This window comes from Mercenaria mercenaria, chromosome 3 (assembly GCF_021730395.1).
Source record: "Mercenaria mercenaria strain notata chromosome 3, MADL_Memer_1, whole genome shotgun sequence".
Classification (NCBI taxonomy): domain Eukaryota; kingdom Metazoa; phylum Mollusca; class Bivalvia; order Venerida; family Veneridae; genus Mercenaria; species Mercenaria mercenaria.
The window spans coordinates 72,807,411-72,829,633 of record NC_069363.1 but is presented as its reverse complement, the minus strand read 5'-3'; the positions used below and the strand labels follow the sequence as shown (position 1 = coordinate 72,829,633).

Sequence of the window (22,223 nt, the reverse complement as noted above, 5' to 3'; positions counted from 1 at the left end):
TGATTTTTATACGCCCGTTTGAAAAACGGGACGTATTATGGGAACGCCCCTGGCGGGCGGATGGGCGGTTGGGCGGGCAGGCGGCGTCCACAGACCTTGTCCGGAGCATATCTTTTACATGCATGGAGGGATTTTGAAGAAACTTGGCACAGTTGTTCACCATCATGAGAAGGAGTGTCATGCGCAAGAACCAGGTCCCTAGGTCTAAGGTCAAGGTCACACTTAGAGGTCAAAGGTCAAATTCAAGAATGACTTTGTCCGGAGCATATCTTCTTCATGCATGGAGGGATTTTGAAGAAACTTGGCACAATTGTTCATCATCATGAGACGGAGTGTCATGCGCAAAAACCAGGTCCCTAGGTCTAAGGTCAAGGTCACACTTAGAGGTCAAAGGACACAAGAATGAAAAATTCAAGAATGACTTTGTCCGGAGCATATCTTCTTCATGCATGGAATGATTTTGATGTAGCTTGGCACAGTTGTTCACCATAATGAGAGGGAGTGTCATGCGCAAGAACCAGGTCCCTAGGTCTAAGGTCAAGGTCACACTTAGAGGTCAAAGGATACAATAATGAAAACTTTGTCCGAGGCATATCTTCTTCATGCATGAATGGACTTTGATGTAGCTTGGCACAATTGTTCACCATCATGAGACGGAGTGTCATGCGCAAGAACCAGGTCCCTAGGGGTAAGGTCAAGGTCACACTTAGAGGTCAAAGATACAAGAATGAAAACTTTGTCCGGAGCATTTCTACTTCATGCATGGAGGGATTTTGATGTAACTTGGCACAATTGTACACCATCTTGAGACGGAGTGTCATGCACTGGTCCCTTCTTTTGAATTACTTCCCTTTGCTGTTACTATAAATAGCTTATATTCTAACTTTTTCATTACAAGTCGTATGGAAAAATCGAGACCACTTTTCTGTAGTACAACATGCATGTTACATCCAATTCTGAGGTGTTTTTTGAGCTATCTCTACCTGGTAAGGATTTTTGTGTGGACTTAGAATTTTTTTGGGGGGGGATTTTTTTTTTTTTTTGTTTTTCTCTTTAAAGATTAACTTCCCTTAGTTGTTACTATAAATAACTTACATTGTAATTTTTTTATAATTGACCGTAGGGAAAAACCAAGACCACTTTTCTGTGGTACAACATTGATGTTACTTTCAAATTTTGGGTGTATTTTAAGGTATCTTGACCTGGTAATGATTTTTTTTTGTGGACTTAGAAAAATAAAAGAATTACAATAATTTCTAAAAAAAAAACAACATTGTAAACAACTAGAAAATTAAAATTCCATTTGCAAATACAGGTGCTAATGTAAAGAAATTTGCTGTGACGGGCGTATATTGTGACATTCTGGCACTCTTGTTTTTTTATGTAAAGTCATTTTTAAATTTTGTAAGGTTGGTTTTAAAGAGTTTTATTCACATTTTGAGGGATAGGGGTTTTAAAGAGTGCAGAAACAATGTCTCATAGCAAATACAGCATCTGAGGTGCTTTTTAAATGATAAACAAATTCAGTACAGTTTTCACTTAATTTAATATTTTTCAGTGGCAGACATATATTTATGTAAGACCATGCGTTAAAGAAGACCATGAGCTTTTCTCATTTGCCAACTATCTGTCAGAGATTTATTTGACATTTTTCTATGTTAAGCTTGCAGTATCAAAAGCCCAGAGAGCTATTCTTATATGTCTGCATTGCAGTTTTATGTAGACACTTTGTTATGAGTTTTTAGCATTACATATCTGTGTTATTATTCATCACATCTGAGTGAACTTCATTCATTCCTACCTGATGATCTGATAATACCCAGTGAATACCTAGGCTTCATAAGTCCTGCTATCATTTTTTTGAAATTATACCCCTTTCTGTATGTAGCTTTTTTCCCAGCAAAATTCTGTCAAGTTAGCATCCTAATAACTATACATTGCAACTGATTGAAACTATATAATTGCCATGGCTGTCATAATATCAAGAAAATGACATAATATTTATAAATCTTGCTATTGTTTTGATGAAGTAATGTCCTTTTTGTACTAAAACTTTTTTCCCCACAGAATTCAGAAAATTTATTTCATAGAAAAGTCTAGACATGACAGCTGTGTGAGTGTTGTATATGTCATCAAAAATATAATTCCAAAAGTATTACATAGGCTTCATGTTTACTAAAATTATTCCCCATTTTAAAGGCCAGTTTTGGAAAAATGGGAATATTATGTTTTCATTCTTAACAGGCTGAATGAAATCAGTTTTTGCACAATAACTAGAGTTTTTTTTTCTAAGATATAAACCAATCTGATGCAAAGTGTGTATCTATAAAATCTGAGTCAAGATTGATAACAAGCCAGTTTGGACCAGAATCTCCAGAGTTATAACATTGTGTTATTAGTATATTTTCTCAGTACTAAACCAAACATATACAAAGTGTGTACCTCTATAAAGTTTAGGTAATGTTAGATAACCAGCCAGTTTGAACAAGTATCTCCAGAGTAATAACCACTGGTATGTCAAAGGTCATGGTCTTTCAGACCTCATACAAAAGTTTTGACTACTTACCAGCAAGTCATTCTGTAAGTGTGTGCTATAACCTAGTTATCAATACATACAGTAGGAGATACAGAAATAAATAAGCAGAATTTTTTCTACTTTCACTGTAGATGTAGCAAACTACGTAACAAAGGACAATGGGATTCGACCATCCTCTATAGAACAAATGGCTAAATTGAAGCCTGCTTTTATTAAACCATATGGAACTATTACTGCAGCAAATGCCTCATTTCTTGTAAGTACAACTACCACATAGTTGATCAATAAATTTATATATCTCCTTATATAGTAGTTACACTGCTACGAATGACTACATTTGAAGAATTAAAAAATTTGAATACCTAATTGATGGAAGTTCTCTGCATGTATAATAAAACTACTTTTGTCAGATCTTTTGATTTTATTGTTCAGTCAAAACTGGCTATTTCATGGACCATGAAACTGTGTTTTTTTTAAATGTTTGTTACATGATAAAGTATAAGAGTTTTAAATTCAATTTTATTTTAAGAAAAAAAACTTTGTATAGGGTAATCCTGGAAATTTTGACATATATTACTTGAATGTTATTTTTTCAGACTGATGGTGCCTCAGCATGTTTGATCATGTCAGAGGAAAAGGCCTTGGCTTTAGGTCTTAAACCAAAAGCTTATCTGCGAGACTTTGTCTATGTCTCACAAGATCCAAAGGACCAGCTTCTCCTGGGGTAAGGCTTCCCAACAACACAAAAACTAAGTTTTGAGTTGGGGAAATTGTTAAAAGTTAAGATTGAATGCTGAGGTGAAAGAGGTTATCTCATAAACTATCAATTGATCAGATTGGTAATTGTATAGATCCAATTTTTGCAAAGCCTGGTAAAACATACTGGTCGAGATGAAAGGTTTAGCAAAATGAAATAAATAGAAATTAGATGTTTAATGTCTTTGAGAAACAGAGTTATTTTCTCTGTCACATTGATAAGATTACAAACGGACTGCAAGGTGAAAACAGTGGAAATTGAACAGTTTAAGAACTGTACATTGATAATTATGGTGCTCATGATATCAAGGCTAGGGCTAGATTCATGAATTTTTAGAGTCAGTCTGTGGCTTAGTGTTTACTATTACAACTTCAGGCTACAAAATCAAGAGGTTTCAGATTTGAAACCCAGCTCCACCAACTTAATCTACATGTAGGCATTCCTATAAAGCTTAACCAATTTCCCTGAACTGTGGGTGCTTCACAAATTACAGGTTAAAGAACAAAAGAAGTTTCTGGTATTATTTGTGGATTTCAGTTTTTGTACCTCTTATGTTTGCTCTTGTCCATCCTTCCATGATAGCTTCTTGGCTAGGAGAACAATAGATTAGAGTAATTGTGTCTCCCACCACACAGTGGTGTGGGAGACATACTGATTTGCTCCTGTCTGTCTGTCACAAATTTTGTCCGCACTCTAAGTCGAACACTTCTCATCCAATCTTCACCAAACTTGAACAAAATGTGTTTGCCAATAAGTCCTCATCCAAGTTCGATAACTAGCCAAATCATCCCAGGCACTTCGGAATTATGGCCCTTGAATTACTGAGCCGAACCACTCATCAGAACCACTTTGAATCACTAAACCAAAACTTACTGAACCGAGTGGCCCTTTGAATTACTGAACCAAAACTTACTCCTGAAGTGTACTTTTCTGAACCAAAACTTACTCCTAAAGTGTACTTTTTTTACAATTCAGATGATTAGGCAGTTGTGGGAGACATACACTTTTCTCAAAAGCAGCTCTAGTTAATAAAGTATCCCACATGTAGTGTGGGACATAAATAGATTTATTGCTGTCTGTCCCTCACTGAGTTTGTCCATGCAACTCCCCTGACACAGCTGGACAGATTTCTACCAAACTTCACTAATGTGTTCATTGCCAAACCTAGTTGTGCATATTATCGGCATTTTCCGGTTTGATGATTATCAGCAGGGTTGTGGCCCCAGATTCATCAAATTTTATGATGTTTTGGCCACTCCTTTTATATTATTGGGTTGATATCCACCAAACCTCACAGGAGTGTTTTGGCCACTTCCCTTTTATTTTGGATGAAATTTCAGAGGAGTCATATCCCTTTTTTTGTCAGATTTTATAATTTGGCAACTTCTCTTACACCATTGGGAAAATTTCCACCAAATCTTACAGGAGTTATCAGTGCCAAGTCTAGTTTTACGTATCAGTAGTAAAGATTATGTGATTATAACCACAATTTTCCATGAAAAAAAAACCAATTTACCTTCTTACTTTCAACAATAATACAAACAAATTAGCCACAATTTGTTGAATCATTAGTGGCATAACACTTTAAAATACCAATTTACTTGAGAACTGGTAGGAAAAATTATCAGCCAGATTTTTGGCAGTCTTCTAAATAATATATAATTTATAAATGACCACTTTTCTGTGCAAATCTCCCAGAATATTGTATGTTTTGTAAGTAAAAACCTTTCAAAACACATAGATTTATTAACATTTATTGAATAAAGTACTGAAAACATGTTGACATGTAGTCCTTACACCATTAAAATCAAATGTCACATATTTCACCAGAACACACACACACATTCAACTTTTTGCACAATTCTGTTGTAACTGTAGTGAAAACATACTAGAGACATTCAATTTCTCAGAAATTTCTGTAAGGTCTGTCAAGAAAAAGTCCTGAAAAGTAAATTATCAAATTTCAGCAGGGAATACTTTAAATTTGTTATTCATTTGAATGTCTAAAATAAAACTAGAAAATAAAGTTTTTAACTAATGTAATTACCGGTAATACTTTTCCCCAATTTTGACAATTTACTGCATAAAAAATCCCCAATTACACCAGGGGCCTTTTTCCCCAAAACCCCTAGAAATAGCCCTGAAACATACTTTGTCTAAGACATTATATAAACATAAGACCTATTATATTATATTTATGCCCCCATTCGAAGAAGCGAGGGTATGTTGCTTTGCACCTGTCAGTCTGTCTGTTGGTGGAGTTTCCGCCCAATAACTTGAGAACCACTTGACCCAAAACAGTCAAACTTGGTAGCATGATCGGTTTATGAAGTAGATTACCCCTATATTTTTTGCGGCCGAAGGTCAAGGTCACAGGGGCCTGAACCTTGAAAACAGTTTCTGCTCAATAACTTGAGAACCTCTTAACCCAAACGTGATAGGTCTAGTTTTGAAATGAAAAGCAATTCTCCACTTGTATTTAAAGGGGGTAGTTACAAAATTTGATAAAAGTCAGTAAAGCATAACCTAATATGGATATGTTTCTTAAATAAATCTTTAACAGATAATACTATAAATGAAAAATGTTATAAAATCTGCTTAAATATGACTGACAATATTATAGCTAATGAAGGGAATTTCATATAACTTGATATAATGATAGGTAAAAATAAATTAAACTAAAAACCATAAGCAGTATAACTGTTTCTTGAATAGGTATGAAATTATTTCCCAGTCTGAACCTGAAAGGTACAGTGAGTGGTATTCAGAAAGGTAAAGAGAGTATTTCTAATGACCATTATCAGGCTTTCAGTGGAAGTATGAGTCACATTTGGTGCTAGCTCCAGTTATAATAACCATTTTATATCAGACTACATAAATTATATGAATGTTTGTTATCTGACAGTAATTACATATTTTGTTTTCTCACCATTCCAGACCTGCATATGCTACCCCAAAAGTTTTAGAGAAATCTGGATTGAAGATGTCTGACATTGATGTGTTTGAGTATCATGAAGCTTTTGCTGTAAGTATTTGACTATGTGTCATTGACTTAAAAATACTGACATTGTGGGCAATATGTGGAAGATTTTGCTTATCTTATGACTTTTTAACATTAAACAAATCTGAAATTAATTAATGTTGAATGTATGTATCATCTGCTGTTGCTGATAGACGGATGGATACAGAAATACAGTCCTTTTGTCCATTACACATTCTCCAGACAATAACTTAAACTACTAAAGGGAATTTAATAGAACTTGAGGGACAGGCAACATTCCCAGAAATGTTTTGAAAGCTTTAAATACATGCATGGGCAACAAAAAAGCTTTTTACATAGGTACATTATATGAAAATGGTTTTAAAAGGTTTTAATTATATTATCATTTCTAGATGTCATATCAATTATGTATTAATCTGCTTTAAATGAAAGAATTCAAATATTTTTCTTGAACTGAGATTGTGTAGCTTTAAAACTAATGAGATGTCATTTTGATGTAAGAAAGACCCATGTATGACTTGGTGTTACTGTCAGACTCTGTATTACTGTCAGACTCTCTATTACTGTCAGACTCTCTATTACTGCCAGACTAGGTATTACTGTCAGACTCTGTATTACTGTCCGACTCTGTATTACTGTCAGACTCGGTATAACTGTCAGAATCTGTATTACTGCCAGACTAGGTATTACTGTCAGACTTGGTATTACTGCCAGACCTGGTATTACTGTCAGACTCTGTATTACTGTCAGACTCTGTATTACTGTCGGACTTGGTATTACTGCCAGACTCGGTATTACTGTCAGAATCTGTATTACTGTCAGACTCTGTATTACTGTCAGTTTGATACTTGTAGAGTACAGTCAAACCTGTGTTAGGCAGCCATCTAAGGAAGCAGTGCAGTATGGCTGCTTAAGACAGCTTGAAATTAGAATAGAAGGTCAATTTGGAAAGTAAGCTTACTGGCTGCTAAGGGAAAGTGGCTGCTTAAATGCAGGTGACTGCAAGTCCCATAGGGCATGTTTCCTGATAGTGGGTGTGCATTATCACATGGTTAGAAAAGCACTACTATCGATATTGCACCTGAACTTACCTGTACGTGGTCAGAGCCATATGGGAGGTCATAAAATCAATATATTAAAACCATCAACATTTATAAGGAAACAGTTACCCATGATAAGATTTAACAAGAAATCAATATATATACGGAAACCATTTAATTTACAAAGTCATTATGACCCTTCAGACAAGAACCATTGAGAAAACTGGATTTGTTAAGGGAAGCTTTTTGTCCTTTGTGAGAAAATTTGTCAGAAAGAGTTATCCTCCAAGATATATCAGCTTTTATTTGTTTTCAGGGTCAGATCCTGGCCAACTTGACTGCTCTAGATTCTGATATCTTTGCTAAGAATTTTCTGGGAAAATCAACTAAGGTAAGTAACTGAGTGTACTGTGCAGTAGAATATAATGCATCCAGCTGAACTTGTATTTGTTAAGTTTCTTTCCCCATTTGACAGGAGACATATTGGTTTTTCCTTTGTTGTCTATTTGGGTATCTTGAGCTTGTCTGGATTTTAGCTCCAAAAACCTTGGCCAGATTTCAGTGATACTTTACAGGAGTGGTTGGTATAGACTCTAGCTGCACATACAATCAGCACATCCCGCAGGGATATTTAATGCAGAGTTAAAGGTCATGTTTGAATAATATTTGTCCAGACTACTTCTCCTGTCCTATGGAATTTAAAGACACTTTATCTGAATGATCAGTAGTCTGGTTGCACATGTTTTACAGGTTTTATCATTGAATGATTTTTCATCAGGTTATGATCCATTGATTTTTAGCTTTACTGTTCGAAGAAAAATGAGAACTGTTCTACTCTAACGGGTGTTGATGTTAGCAACACACCTTGGTTAAAGCTTTGCATGCAAGTTCATTATCTCAATAAACAAATAGCCTGTATTGGATTGAAACTGAACACTTTACAAGACTTCCTGGTCTTCAGACATACTAAAAGCCAAGTTAGACAACTCTTGTCTGAATTTAATTCAAATTACGGCACTTTTTAGCTCGACTATTCGAAGAATAAGTGAGCTATCCTACTCACCATGGTGTCGGCATCGGTGTCGGCATCACACCTTGGTTAAGTTTTTCGTACCAGTCCACTTTTTGACAAAGTCTTTTGAGGTAAAGCTTTGAAACTTTCAACACTTGTTTACCATCACGATGTCCACTTGTAGGCAAGAGTACATAACTCTATCAAGGATTTTGGCTGAATTATGGCCCCTTTTAACTTAGAAATCTTGGTTAAGTTTTTCGTACCAGTTCACATTTTGTGTAAAGTGTTTGACATATGGCTTTGAAACTTTTATCACTTGTTTATTATAACAGTCTCTCAGTACATAACTCTGTCAACTATTTTGTCTGAATTATGGCCCTTTTTGGACTTAGAAATTGGTACAATTTGTGTACAAGTCTATATTTTGTCAGAACTTTTCTACATGTGGCTTTGAAAGTTTGAACAATTGTTCATCATCATGATTTATATCTGTAGGCAAGAGTACATAACTTTGTCAACTGTTTTGGCTGAATTATGACCCTTTTTTGACTTGGAAATTGGTTCAGTATCCGTACAAGTCCATGTTTTGACATGTGGTTTTGAAACTTTGAACACTTCTTTATCATCATGATTTCAATCTGTAGGCAAGAGTACATACCTCTATCAAGGATTTTGGCTGAATTATGGCCCCTTTTAACTTAGAAATCTTGGTTAAGTTTTTCGTACCAGTTCACATTTTGTGTAAAGTGTTTGACATATGGCTTTAAAACTTTTATCACTTGTTTATTATAACAGTCTCTATATGTAGGCAAGGGTACATAACTCTATCAACTATTTTGGCTGAATTATGGCCCTTTTTGGACTTGGAAATTGGTTTAGTTTTCATACAAGTCAACGTTTTGTCAAAGCTATTTGACATGTGACATTGAAACTTTAACACTTGTTTATCACCATGATTCCCATCTGTAGGCAAGAGTTCATAACTCTGTCAACTGTTTTGGCTAAATTATGACCTTTTTTTGGACTTGTAAATCGGTGAAGTTTTTCATACCAATCTATATCATGCCTAACCTGTTTGTCATATGGTTTTGAAAGTTTGAACCACTTGTTTACCTTCATAGTCTACTTACTTAGGACAAGGACTTGAGCTCGGTTATGGCCCTTTTCTGGACATAGACATTAGTTAGGTTTCGCATACCATTCGATGTTTTGTCTATCAACTGTTTGATATATGGCTTTGACACTTTGAACACTTGCTTACCAACATGGTCACACATTGCATTATAGTGCAAAACTTATCCAAATTCACAAATGCAGGTACATTGTCATATCTGTTCCTTTTCTTTTGTCTGAAAATCTCAGGTAATATTTTGACCCTATACTTCTATCAGTGCTTCAAATAGCCGAGCGCACTGTCAACAGACAGCTCTTGTTCTGCTTGGCTGTCAATCTTAATAGAATGATTGCTTGTATTCAGTAGATGTACCATTTTGTTTTTGAGTTCATTTGATCAAGTCAAGCACACACTTGCGGCTGACAAACCATCCTTTGCAGCAAAGTTTTGGGGGATGTGCACTTAGAATTGCTCTTTTCCTAACATCAGTCTGTCCACTGTCTGTCGGTCCAAACGTGTCATGCATATCTCAGTGTTTGACCTAGAGTAATAAAACGTCATAGGATTGTTATTTAACCTGGGGTTTTATTTTGGATTTCACTTAGCAAGACCAGAGTTATACCCTTTGACTAAGTCAGAAATATACACAAAAGGCCTAACAATTATGTTGCATGTACCTCAGAAAGTATTTGACTTGGTTTCATGAAATTTTATAGGAATGTTATATTGATCCCTCTACGGTAACATGCGATATACCCAGTGAGATACTTACTATCGAATTTAAATGTGTACTTCCGGCACATGCACAGAGCGTCTGACTTTGGATATTTTGGAAGAATACGCTTTTTCCTTGTGCCTTATAAGCGTCCACATAACTTGTCCGAACCTCAACGTCTTGCACATCAGTACAGATATGGATATTTGGTATATATACACGTAGTGTGCATTTGTAAATAAAAGCACCTAGTGAACACAGTTCATATAAATAAATATACCTCTCCGGAGGTGCGCCTATCCAAGAGGCGGAAATTACCTGTAATACAATACAATATGGGCAGTGTTGTTTTTATCCAAAATAGGTTGATAGGGAATCGATCCTAAGCGTAGCAACGAAAACCAGGATCGATCCTTCTATAGTGCCATGCGATTTACCGATGATATTTACTATTTAATTAAAAAATGTGTCCTTGGGTGCTGTCATTAGACAATTCTTTTCAAATGTTATGGGATGAGTTGAAGTTGGATCGATTCCCTATTGAGGCAGTGCCATATTTCATATTAGGCATGCAAAGAAATATACATACTTTTCACTGTTTCAGTGTCTTTTATCTTGTGTTTCTTGATGGTGTTTTGTTATATCCATGTCTCCTCCTTACCACTTTCTACCCCACAACATACACCCCCAACCAATGGTTTTATGAATGTTTATTTAGTCTTGCATTGTCAACAAGTAACACTAACATAATTATGCCCATACACTAAGCTGGGCACCAGTATTCAATGACACACATCTAGTTGTTTTGTCTATCTGTTGTGTCAGAAAGATGGGTCCAGAAAGAACTTATAATGTAGAAACAACTTTGAAACAATACCGTTCTTTTTATGCTCCCCAGAGGGGAAGCATATAGTTAATGCTTTGTCTGTCTGTGTGTCTGTCCATGTGTCTGCTTGTCCCCAGAGGGGAAGCATAGCATATAGTTAATGCTTTGTCTGTCTGTGCATCTGTCCATGTGTCTGCTTGTCCCCAGAGGGGAAGCATATAGTTAATGCTTTGTCTGTCTGTGCGTCTGTCCATGTGTCTGCTTGTCCCCAGAGGGGAAGCATATAGTTAATGCTTTGTCTGTCTGTGCGTCTGTCCATGTGTCTGCTTGTCCCCAGAGGGGAAATGTCTGTGCATCTGTCCATGTGTCTGCTTGTCCCCAGAGGGGAAGCATATAGTTAATGCTTTGTCTGTCTGTGCATCTGTCCATGTGTCTGCTTGTCCCCAGAGGGGAAGCATATAGTTAATGCTTTGTCTGTCTGTGCATCTGTCCATGTGTCTGCTTGTCCCCAGAGGGGAAGCATATAGTTAATGCTTTGTCTGTCTGTGCATCTGTCCATGTGTCTGCTTGTCCCCAGAGGGGAAGCATATAGTAAATGCTTTGTCTGTCTGTGCGTCTGCCCATGTGTCTGCTTGTCCCCAGAGGGGAAGCATATGGTTAATGCTTTGTCTGTCTGTGCGTCTGCCCATGTGTCTGCTTGTCCCCAGAGGGGAAGCATATGGTTAATGCTTTGTCTGTCTGTGCGTCTGCCCATGTGTCTGCTTGTCCCCAGAGGGGAAGCATATGGTTAATGCTTTGTCTGTCTTTGTGTCTGTCCATGTGTCTGCTTGTCCCCATAGGGGAAGCATATAGTTAATGCTTTGTCTGTCTGTGCGTCTTTCCATGTGTTTGCTTGTCCCCATAGGGGAAGCATATACTGTAGGCGTACATTTATTAGCACGGCAAAAATTTAGCGCAAACGCAATTTTTGGTGTAATATCTAATTAATGCGTGGATGTGAATTAGCGCTCTCGCGAGACCGCTAATTTCTAATTTTAGTGCTGTCCGAGATGAGGCTCTCGGAGATTAACGAAGATTCACGAAGACTTTCGGAAATAAACTTAACCGTCGGCAATTTTTATGTAATGTGTTTCTGCTGTAATTATTGTAATACGAATCTGACTGTCGACCCTATACAACCTGAAAATGTACCAAGTATGACTTTAAGATAGTGTGCCGTGATGATACTTGTATTTTTTCAATGATACTTTCAACTGTGATGTAGCTTTATGTTTACGTACAGTATATAAAGTATAATGTGTCTTTGACAAAACTGTATTGTCTTCTTGTAATTAATTATAATAATCTGCGTGTTTTATCTTCTGTATACTAGTTATAATTGCTGAAATAAAACGAGACTGTCACACATTTTAATCATTGAATCACCTTTGTCCTACATGCATTGTGTCTTAATATAAACGTTCACACCTTTCCGTAAACGAGCAACTGCAACAACGGACATGCCCGAAGGTGATACGGAAATCGATAACAACTTGATCAAATGAGAAAAAAAACACAAACTTAAACAAGCTTAAGTATTTTATTTTGCATGATCATATATTTTAAATAATAATATGAACAATAAACAGGAATATCATAGGAACCTTGCAGTGTAACTAGTGCAAACTCTCAAGAGTATTTATTTGCAAAAATTCGAAGAAAACATCATCAAATGATAATGTACATGAAAATGCTTGGACAAATTAATGCGCGGACATGAATTAGCGCACGTGCGATAGCGCTAAAAGCGCTGTTATTAGTACACCGCTAAAATAAGTAAGTCTACAGTAGTTAATGCTTTGTCTGTCTGTGCGTCTGTCCATGTGTCTGCTTGTCCACAGAGGGGAAGCATATAGTTAATGCTTTGTCTGTCTGTGCGTCTGTCCATGTATCTGCTTGTCCCCAGAGGGGAAGCATATAGTTAATGCTTTGTCTGTCTGTGCGTCTGTCCATGTGTCTGCTTGTCCCACAGGTCCCACTTGTCCGAATATTTCTTAGTAATCAGTCAGTCAGTCAGACCTTGAAAGTTTTTCTCTCTTCTTTTGTTGATTCAAATTCGGATGATTTCACAATACAGAATGACAAAACATATACAGATGCTGCTGCTAAATCATTCTCTAATGTCAGTAAGAAATACAGTTGTTATAAACACTTTGCAAGGAAATACAGCACAACAATTTTTTTTAAATGATGGCTTAATAAAGAATGATGATACATCACCAGACAAACAAATCAGAAATACATAAAAAAAAGAGAAAGCATGGAGAAAGTACAGCAAGATTCTAAATAATGGCCCAAAACTATAAATAATGCAGGGACTAGCACTTGACCACTATTACTACCATCCCGATTCACTAATCACATGCACCTTCCAAACCTAATCATCTGTAAATAGGAACATTCAACCAGTCCAAATTTTGTTTCACACACCATCTGATCCAGAAATCTGATCAGATACATTTGCATTCCAGATATGTGATGATGTGTTTTCTCATCGTAGTGCAAATTAACCTTGCATAATACAAACAAATATAAGCTTGTTACAAATTTCCACATTGTGCCCAGTTGGTGAATTCCACTTTTGTGTTTTTAATATACAATAACTCTACTTCAGTGGGAAACATTGGTTTTAGTGATATTTTCTTGTTTAGCTCTACTATACAGAGTGTATGGAGAGCTATTCTGCTTACTAAAGTCGGCTCCCACTCCACAGCTTGGTTAGTTTTGGTGCACTTACATTTTATGTTTGTTACTACATCATATGACACAATGGCCATAACTCTGAAATTTAAGACATAAACTAGTTGTTTTATATCAGCAGCCAAAACTCTGAGAAATATTCCATGAATTATGCCCCTTTCGTACTTAGAATATCTGGTAAATGTTGATACACTTTCAGTCTATCTCTGTTATTTCTGAATGGTTTGGGTCAACTTTTTCTCAAAAACTTAGAATAAGAGCTATAGCTTTGAAACTTTGCACACTTGTTTGTCATCATTAGATGAGTAAGTAAGACAATTACTGTAACTCTCATTATGCATTTTGGCCCTTTTTATACTTGAAAAATTGAATTTCTTTGGTAAGTAAGGTATTTAGGTCCACTTTCCTTAAATACTGTAAGAATTATAGCTTTGAAACTTTGCAAGCATGTTTATCATCATTAGATTAGTATGACTAAAAAACATATCAATTGCTTGCAATCAGAATTTTAGATTTTTTATGGCCATTGACTTGGTCAAAAATATTGATAAAAAGGGCCTAAGTTTATGTCGCATGTTACTCAAAAAATATTTGACCCAGGATTATGAAACAAAATTATGGGAATATTATTCAGCATGTGAAGTTGTGCACCTGCGATTTTGTTAGAGATATCACTCTCTCAGACCAGAGTTGTGGCCCTTCCGGATTTCTTTCAGTTAGAGCAGAGTAATTACCCTTGATTGTCAAAAATCTGCATTTAGGGGATGCAAGTTTGTGTTGTATGTATCTCAAAAAGTATTTGATTTAGAGTCATAAAATATAAGGAGATTGTTATGTGTACGTGAAGTTGTGCACCTGGTGTTCGATAAGGAATTTCACTCAACCAGACATGAGTTATGGTCCTTGACTTAGAGAAAAATACACATAAAGTGCTTAAAAGTTTGTATTTCATATATCTTAAAATATATTTCACCTAGAGTCATGAAACCATGTAAGAATAGTATCCGGCATGTGAATTTGTGCATCTGAGTTTGTTTTTTATGCCCCCGAAGGGAGGCATATAGTTTTTGAACCGTCTGTCAGTCTGTCGGTCTGTCAGTCTGTCCGCAATTTTCGTGTCCGGTCCATATCTTTGTCATCGATGGATGGATTTTCAAATAACTTGGCATGAATGTGTACCACAGTAAGACGACGTGTCGCGCGAAAGACCCAGGTCCGTAGCTCAAAGGTCAAGGTCACACTTAGACGTTAAAGGTCATTTTTCATGATAGTTGGGCGTGTCCGGTCCATATCTTTGTCATCGATGGATGGATTTTCAAATAACTTGGCATGAATGTGTACCACAGTAAGACGACGTGTCGCGCGAAAGACCCAGGTCCGTAGCTCAAAGGTCAAGGTCACACTTAGACGTTAAAGGTCATTTTTCATGATAGTTGGGCGTGTCCGGTCCATATCTTTGTCATCCATGGATGGATTTTCAAATAACTTGGCATGAATGTGTACCACAGTAAGACGACGTGTCGCGTGCAAGACCCAGGTCCGTAGCTCAAAGGTCAAGGTCACACTTAGACGTTAAAGGTCATTTTTCATGATAGTGCATTCGTGTCCGGTCCATATCTTTGTCATCCATGGATGGATTTTCAAATAACTTGGCATAAATGTGTACCACAGTAAGACGACGTGTCGTGCGCAAGACCCAGGTCCGTAGCTCAAAGGTCAAGGTCACACTTAGATGTTAAAGGTCATATTTCAACATAGTGCATTGATGGGCGTGTCCGGTCCATATCTTTGTCATTCATGCTTGGATTTTAAAAATATTGGGCATGGATGTGTACCACAGTAAGACGACGTGTCACGCGCAAGACCCAGGTCCGTAGGTCAAAGGTCCTAAACTCTAACATTGGCCATAACTATTCATTCAAAGTGCCATCGGGGGCATGTGTCATCCTATGGAGACAGCTCTTGTTTTATTTCACTTTGCAAGAACAAAGTTACAACCCTTGACTTATTAAAAAAAATAAAAGTTTGTGCCCTCAAACAGGGGTCCTGAAATATTTTCAGAGTCTACTTGTCCACGGACAAGTTGGGCCCACAAATCCACTTGTCCGCACCAAAGAAAAACTTGTCCGTACTTTTTAGTTTAAAAAGGAAAGGATCAGCATTATCATTACTAAATAAACAAATAATACAAACATACACTTCTGTTGACTTTTATTTTGACTTATATAAAGTTTTTATGTTATGACTAGAACCATCCATTTGAAAATATGTTATAACTAGCAAGCTAAGTGACTAGAACATCCACTTGAAAATATGTTATGACTAGCAAGCTAAGTGACTAGAACATCCACTTGAAAATATGTTATGACGTATATATCAAGTTTAGTGAGTAGAGTAAATTAAGAACACTTGAACACATGCCATCAATTGACAAAAATAATCTCAGTATGCCTAGAATTTCTACCCTGGTCCCATAACATTCACTGAATACTGCACTGGTCTTTCAGGGGTCCTGAAATAAGCTGTCAGAGTTGTTAAATGTCAAAACAATCGACTCGAAAAATTAAGCCACAAATTTTGGCTACTAAACTTTTTTACATAGCGCCAACCTAGCTAATCGATTTTCTGAAAATCAAAAATGAAAGTAGATAAGGGGAAACCCCAGACTGGCACTCATTTTCAACATCACGGTACAGTTTTCCAATAATGATCATTAAATGTAGTAAACCAGTCCACGTGGGTTATTAATAAAACCCGGCCCGGCCCGGCCCGGCCGAAACCACGGAAATAGCCGATTCCGATTGTACGGAAACCACCGGAAACTTACGGACGGAAGGCTAATACATTTACGAATGGTAACACCGTCATCTTAATCAATGTAAATTTATGTTGTATTTTGCTTCTTTATTACAAAAGTACAAGCAAAGTATTTAAAGCGGCATGCCTCCAGATCGTTCGACAACAAAAAAATATTCTTTAGATATCTTGAAATAAATGCTATATTTCTTAAGAAGGCTTTAAAACTTAATTACTGACAAACTTTATGTTACGAAAACACATGAGAATTTGCTGTTTTACTACTTTATTGCGTTTTTTTACGCTTTTACTCCAGGTAAACTGTCTCCATTATAAATATCTATATTCTCAAGTCATTATTCACTTGTTCAGCTGTAGCGCAATTGATTACGACGACGGGAAAATGTCTTTATTGCCGCGGCGGTCCGGGGTTCGATTCCCGACGCGGTCATCGTTTTTTCCCGATTTGGAATTTTTAAAATATTTCAGAAACAAAAATTCTTATTCTAATGTTCATAATATGACCAAAACTTCAATTTGAAAGAAAGATTGTTTTTAGCCAAATCTGGAGGCATGCTGCTTTAATACTGATGAAACGTATGATGAGGTATTGCACTTGACATAAGCAAAGACCTAGAATAATAATTTTATATCTCATGCGCAAAATCGTTATTTTCAGTTCCTGCGCATGTGATATTTAAGAAATAATATATCTCATCCAGTGATTTGTCGTTGAATAAATCATTGTTTGGAGTTCAGATGCGAAGGAATTATATCACGAGGGCGCAGACCGAGTGATATAATAATACGCATCTGAACAACAAACAATGATTTATTCAAGAGCAAATCACTAAATGAGATATATTATTTCGATTCTAACACGTTACCAAGGATTTTTAAGTACATCCTTGATATTCAATAAATATTTGCCCGTTTTCAATCGGTTTCTTTTCCAGCGCGCCGCTATGCCGTTTGACGTAATAATTGTGACGTCAGAACAGTGATTTGTTGTAATATAATTCACTGTTTTCTGCCTTCTTTGTTCAATAGAAAAGATCGTGTTAGAATATACAATTGTTGCCTTTTGGTGAGATCGATATGTGGATTTATCGGCTTGATAAAAGCGATATCAACCTCGAGCGAATTTATCGACTTGATTTCAGGTCGATAAATCCACATATCGACCAACTTAAAAGGCAACAATTGTATCATTATTAACTCCAGCCTAGTCATAAGTATCAACATTAAATACAAATATCTGCAGCCTTTGGTCATCTTTCGTAGTAAATTGTGTACGACGCCGCATTGTTTTAACGTAATTTAACGTGTTGTCATCAAAGCTGGTAACAATACATGTTTTTGGGTCCGCCTTCGAGTCAATACGACTTTTTTCATTGATCATGTGACTACTTTTAGAACAATGAAAGGACTATAATATAGATTTAATAATAAAAAACAATAATTTCATATCACATGCGCAACAACGCTATTTTGTTTTTCTGCGCATGTGATATTACATTTTTATATCTCCCTATGAGAGATCGATACAATTACTTTCTCTTGTTTATGCATGTGCGAACCTGACCCATTTTTCTTTTCTGCTTTTGAATGATTTATTAGTTCTACATGCAAAATTTTGAAAACAGTTTTTCATCAAATATTAAATTGAAACTATCACCATCAGACTGAAAATTAACTTACTACTAAGAAAATGAGTGCTCACTTATATATTTCGTAGTTATCGCCGTTTTCCGAATGTTACTGCTGCCGATTATGTTGAAATAGTGGTCAGCGATATGTAAAGGTCTAGACTATACTTGTCAAAAAGTCTTTTTATACAGCAAAGTCGCCAAAGTTACTAAGTGCTTACTAGTAAAGTCTCCTTAATTCTGTCTTCATTATTTGGTAATTAATAACTTTTTAATGTTAAATAAATCATTTTATTAATTATGCTGATTTTCCAGCAAATGTTTTTACTTTTATATCTTTTTTTTTCGGTATAATAAAATAAATAATGTATTCATGAGAGGATGATCTCTCGAAATATGAATACAGACCTCGGCTGGCGCCTCGGTCGATATTAATATATCTCGCGGTGAACGTTTTTCATATCACCTTCTCAGGGATGCAATATTTATATAATATTTCCAGTTTTGAAACTTCAAATACAACTGACTCGTAGACAATAATCTCTTGTCTATGTCACAAGGGTTGGAGCGTTTGCCCGTCAATCGAGCGATCATAGGGTTGGCGTCCGGTATGGACTCTCTATCCGTGAGTAACATTTTTCAATGCGACTGTTGTAAGTTACTGTAGAGAAAGGGTTTAGTGCTTACAATGGAAATGTATAATAAATTGTTGACCAAAATGGACTTAACACCCCAAAAGGCCAAAACAGGCCATAATTCTTCCCGACTAATTCTGACTTTTAAGTTGGTCGAGACTATGGTATGCACAGTCAAAATTTTCCCAGGACCACAGCGTGAAAAAGAACATGGTAGTCATTTTATAATTCTATTCCATTCAAAAACATTTCAGGAACATTTTCAGAAAATAAAAGATGCACATTGAATGGAGAACGATCAGTAAAATGTTTAAAAAGAAGTATATATATTATGTTTTTCATTACGCCGCTTTTGTGTGTAACATGCATTCAGGTATACACATGTAACAATAAAAATCGGAAAGAAATCGAAAATGGCTAGCAAAATAGGAATATACTTAAAATGAAATTTATGCTGTTGTAAACTTTTTTGGTGATTAATTTATTTTTCCCTAAGATACAAGCATTTGTATGTAAAAATTTGGTGTGCAGTAGCTGCGCGTGAAAATAGGGACCCCTTGTATTTTTCGTTCATTTTACAGTTCAATAGATTTTTATGATAATTGTATTGTTTTTAAAGAACACACTACTTAGTCATTCCGCTCGAAAATATAAAGGTTTCAATGGGCCTGTTATATCAAATGAAACATAATTACTTTTTGAATTTAATGGACGCCCCAAAAACTAAATGAATCGCCGTAAAAAGCAGAAACGTCACAACTATATATGTTAAGGGTTGAGCTAAAATGTGATTTCTTGACGCCATTTGCGTAAAAAGTATGAATTTTACCAATTAGTGTACATCGGATGAAGATCAACTTTTACTATAATTCAAACAAGTTTTGAAGGATGGAACTTGTTTCGGAAATCCCTTTCATTACACCTTCTTTACCGTAAAGTAGATAAAAATATGTAAGGTTAAAACTTTTCTGAGATCCACCGGCAATGTAATATGTACTTTTATTTGGACATATATACCAGCAATATATCCACATAGTTTGATTCATCCTCAAGTTCCCATGGACGCTGTGAATTACAGCATTCGAGCCCATTTCCGGACACCTAAAAATTGTTTAAATTGAAGATTTTCAATACATTTCGCTGTTCTTCGTCGGCACATTTTGCATAAATTGCTGTAACTGAATTCACTTCATATATTTTGACAGGCTCAACGATGACATTAGATGACTAAATAATGGTTTGAGGGGATCGTTTTGGCGCAAAATACAGCAGTAACTGACTTCCTAAACATGTTCCAGATTACAGATGAGGTCTTCTTTAGTCGGCATTCTTCAAATCCGCGGCAATGTTGTATTTACTATCATTTGAACATATACACAAGCAATATATCCACATGGGTTTTTATCCTCAAGTCCTTCAGGACGCTGTGATTTACAGCAGTAACAAGGATTCGAGCCCATTTTTGGACGTCTGAAAAATGCTTAAAATTATGATTTTCAACAGATTTTGCCGTTCTTCGCAGTAACATAAAGCATGAACTGCTAAAACTAATTTTATTTTGTATATAATAGAGACTTCATCAATGACCTTAGGAGACCAAATCGTGTCTCATGTGTATCGTTTTGGCGCAGAATACATCAGCATCTAAGCAGTAACAAGGATTCGAGCCCATTTTCTGACACCTAAAAATTGCTTAAAATCAAGATTTTTTAATACATTTCACTGTTCTTCGTCGGCATATACTGCATAAATTGCAAAAAACTAAATTCATTTTATATCTCCGAAAAGTATCAACAATGACATTAAATGACTAAATAATTGTTTGAGGGGATCGTTTCAGCGCCAAATACAAATATTGGCTTAAGGGCATCGTTTCGACGCAGAATACTGCAGTAACTGAGCACCAAAACGTGTTTCGATTTCGTGATGAAGTCTTCTATGGACGTATGACGTCGGCATCCCGAAACACCGTCGGCAATGAAATATATACTATCGTTTGGACATACATAGCAGTAATATATCCACATGTATTTATTTATCCTCTAGTCCACCATGGCGCTGTCATTTACAGCAGTAATAAGGATTCGAGCCCATTTTTGACACCTGATAAATGCTTTAAATTACGATTTGCAACACATTACACTGTTCGATGTCGGCACATATGCATAAATTGCTGAAACAAAAATCATTTTATATCTCATAAAGGCCCTAATGGTGACTTAAGATGACAAAATATTGTTTTAAGGGCATCGTTTCGGCGCAGAAAACAACAGTAACTGACCACCAAAGCATGTTCCAATTTCGTGATGTGGTATTCTTTGGACGTATGCCGTCGGTATAATTAATATCCGTCAGCAATGAAATATATACTTTTATTTGGACATACATACCTGCAATATATGCACCTGGTTTGATTCATCCTCAAGTCCTCTTGGACGCTGAGAATAACAGCAGTAACAAGGGTTCGAGCCCATTTCCGTATAAAGACCCCAACAAGACTTAAGGGCACCGTTTCGGTGTTTGGGATTTTTTTTTCAATCTTTTAATAATAAGTTTCAGAACTGCTGATTCTATGCTTTAAAAATGGTCAGTGATGTTAGAAATTATTCGTATTCATTCTTTTTGACAAAAAAAAATCCGGAAAGTCTCAATGAATTAAGAAAGAATAATAAAAAAAACATGCCCACTTACTACATATTTTTTTAGGCATGTTACCGGGCACAAAGAACTTTTTAGGCCTTGAGAATGCACACATGAAACAAAAAAAAAACTCTTTTTTTTTCTTTTTTTTTATAAAGTAAGCAAATTATAGATTAATAGACTAGCATTATTCGGTGTCCGTCATTTCTTTGTGCCGATATTGTGGAAGTAAAATTACAGAAAAAAAAACACTAAGAAAACATTGAACTTTATGAGGCCCGCAAGGAATTCTTTTCTTCAAAATATACCAACTTTTTGGACAAAACGTGATTATGAAATAGTATATCATGATAACGATACAAAATTTCAGAAGCTCCTTGCAATAGAAAACAACGGTATCTATTCCTCGCGGGCATCATAAAGTTCAGTGTTTTTCTAAATTCTAAATATATAAGTTGATATCGACACGATATCATTCGTGATTATATTAGTCCTCCGTCCGTAAGTTTCCGGTGGTTTCCGTACAATCGGAATCGGCTATTTCCGTGGTTTTGGCCGGGCCGGGCCGGGCCGGGTTTTATTAATAACCGTCCACGTGTCTATAAATGGCTGCATACATTTTTGTTTTGATAATTTAAGGGTCATAAATGATCACAAACAGATTAGATATTGCCTTTAGGCATGCGGAAATCACTGATGACGCCGATTAGTTTCGTTTTCATAAAATGTTTACCAGGGAAATTTTACTTGTCCCCGGACA

General features: G+C 36.1%; 1 protein-coding gene across 1 annotated transcript in view; it reads left to right on the top strand.

The window, feature by feature from the left end:
• The window catches only part of LOC123524418 (trifunctional enzyme subunit beta, mitochondrial-like), a 150,832-nt gene that overhangs the window by 12,630 nt on the left and 115,979 nt on the right, over nt 1-22,223 (top strand). Inside the window, exons 10-13 of the mRNA XM_053539747.1 lie at nt 2,668-2,792; nt 3,133-3,260; nt 6,231-6,318; nt 7,651-7,728. Of these exons, the coding sequence (XP_053395722.1) occupies nt 2,668-2,792; nt 3,133-3,260; nt 6,231-6,318; nt 7,651-7,728 (419 nt within the window). The remainder of the gene's footprint in view (nt 1-2,667; nt 2,793-3,132; nt 3,261-6,230; nt 6,319-7,650; nt 7,729-22,223) is intronic.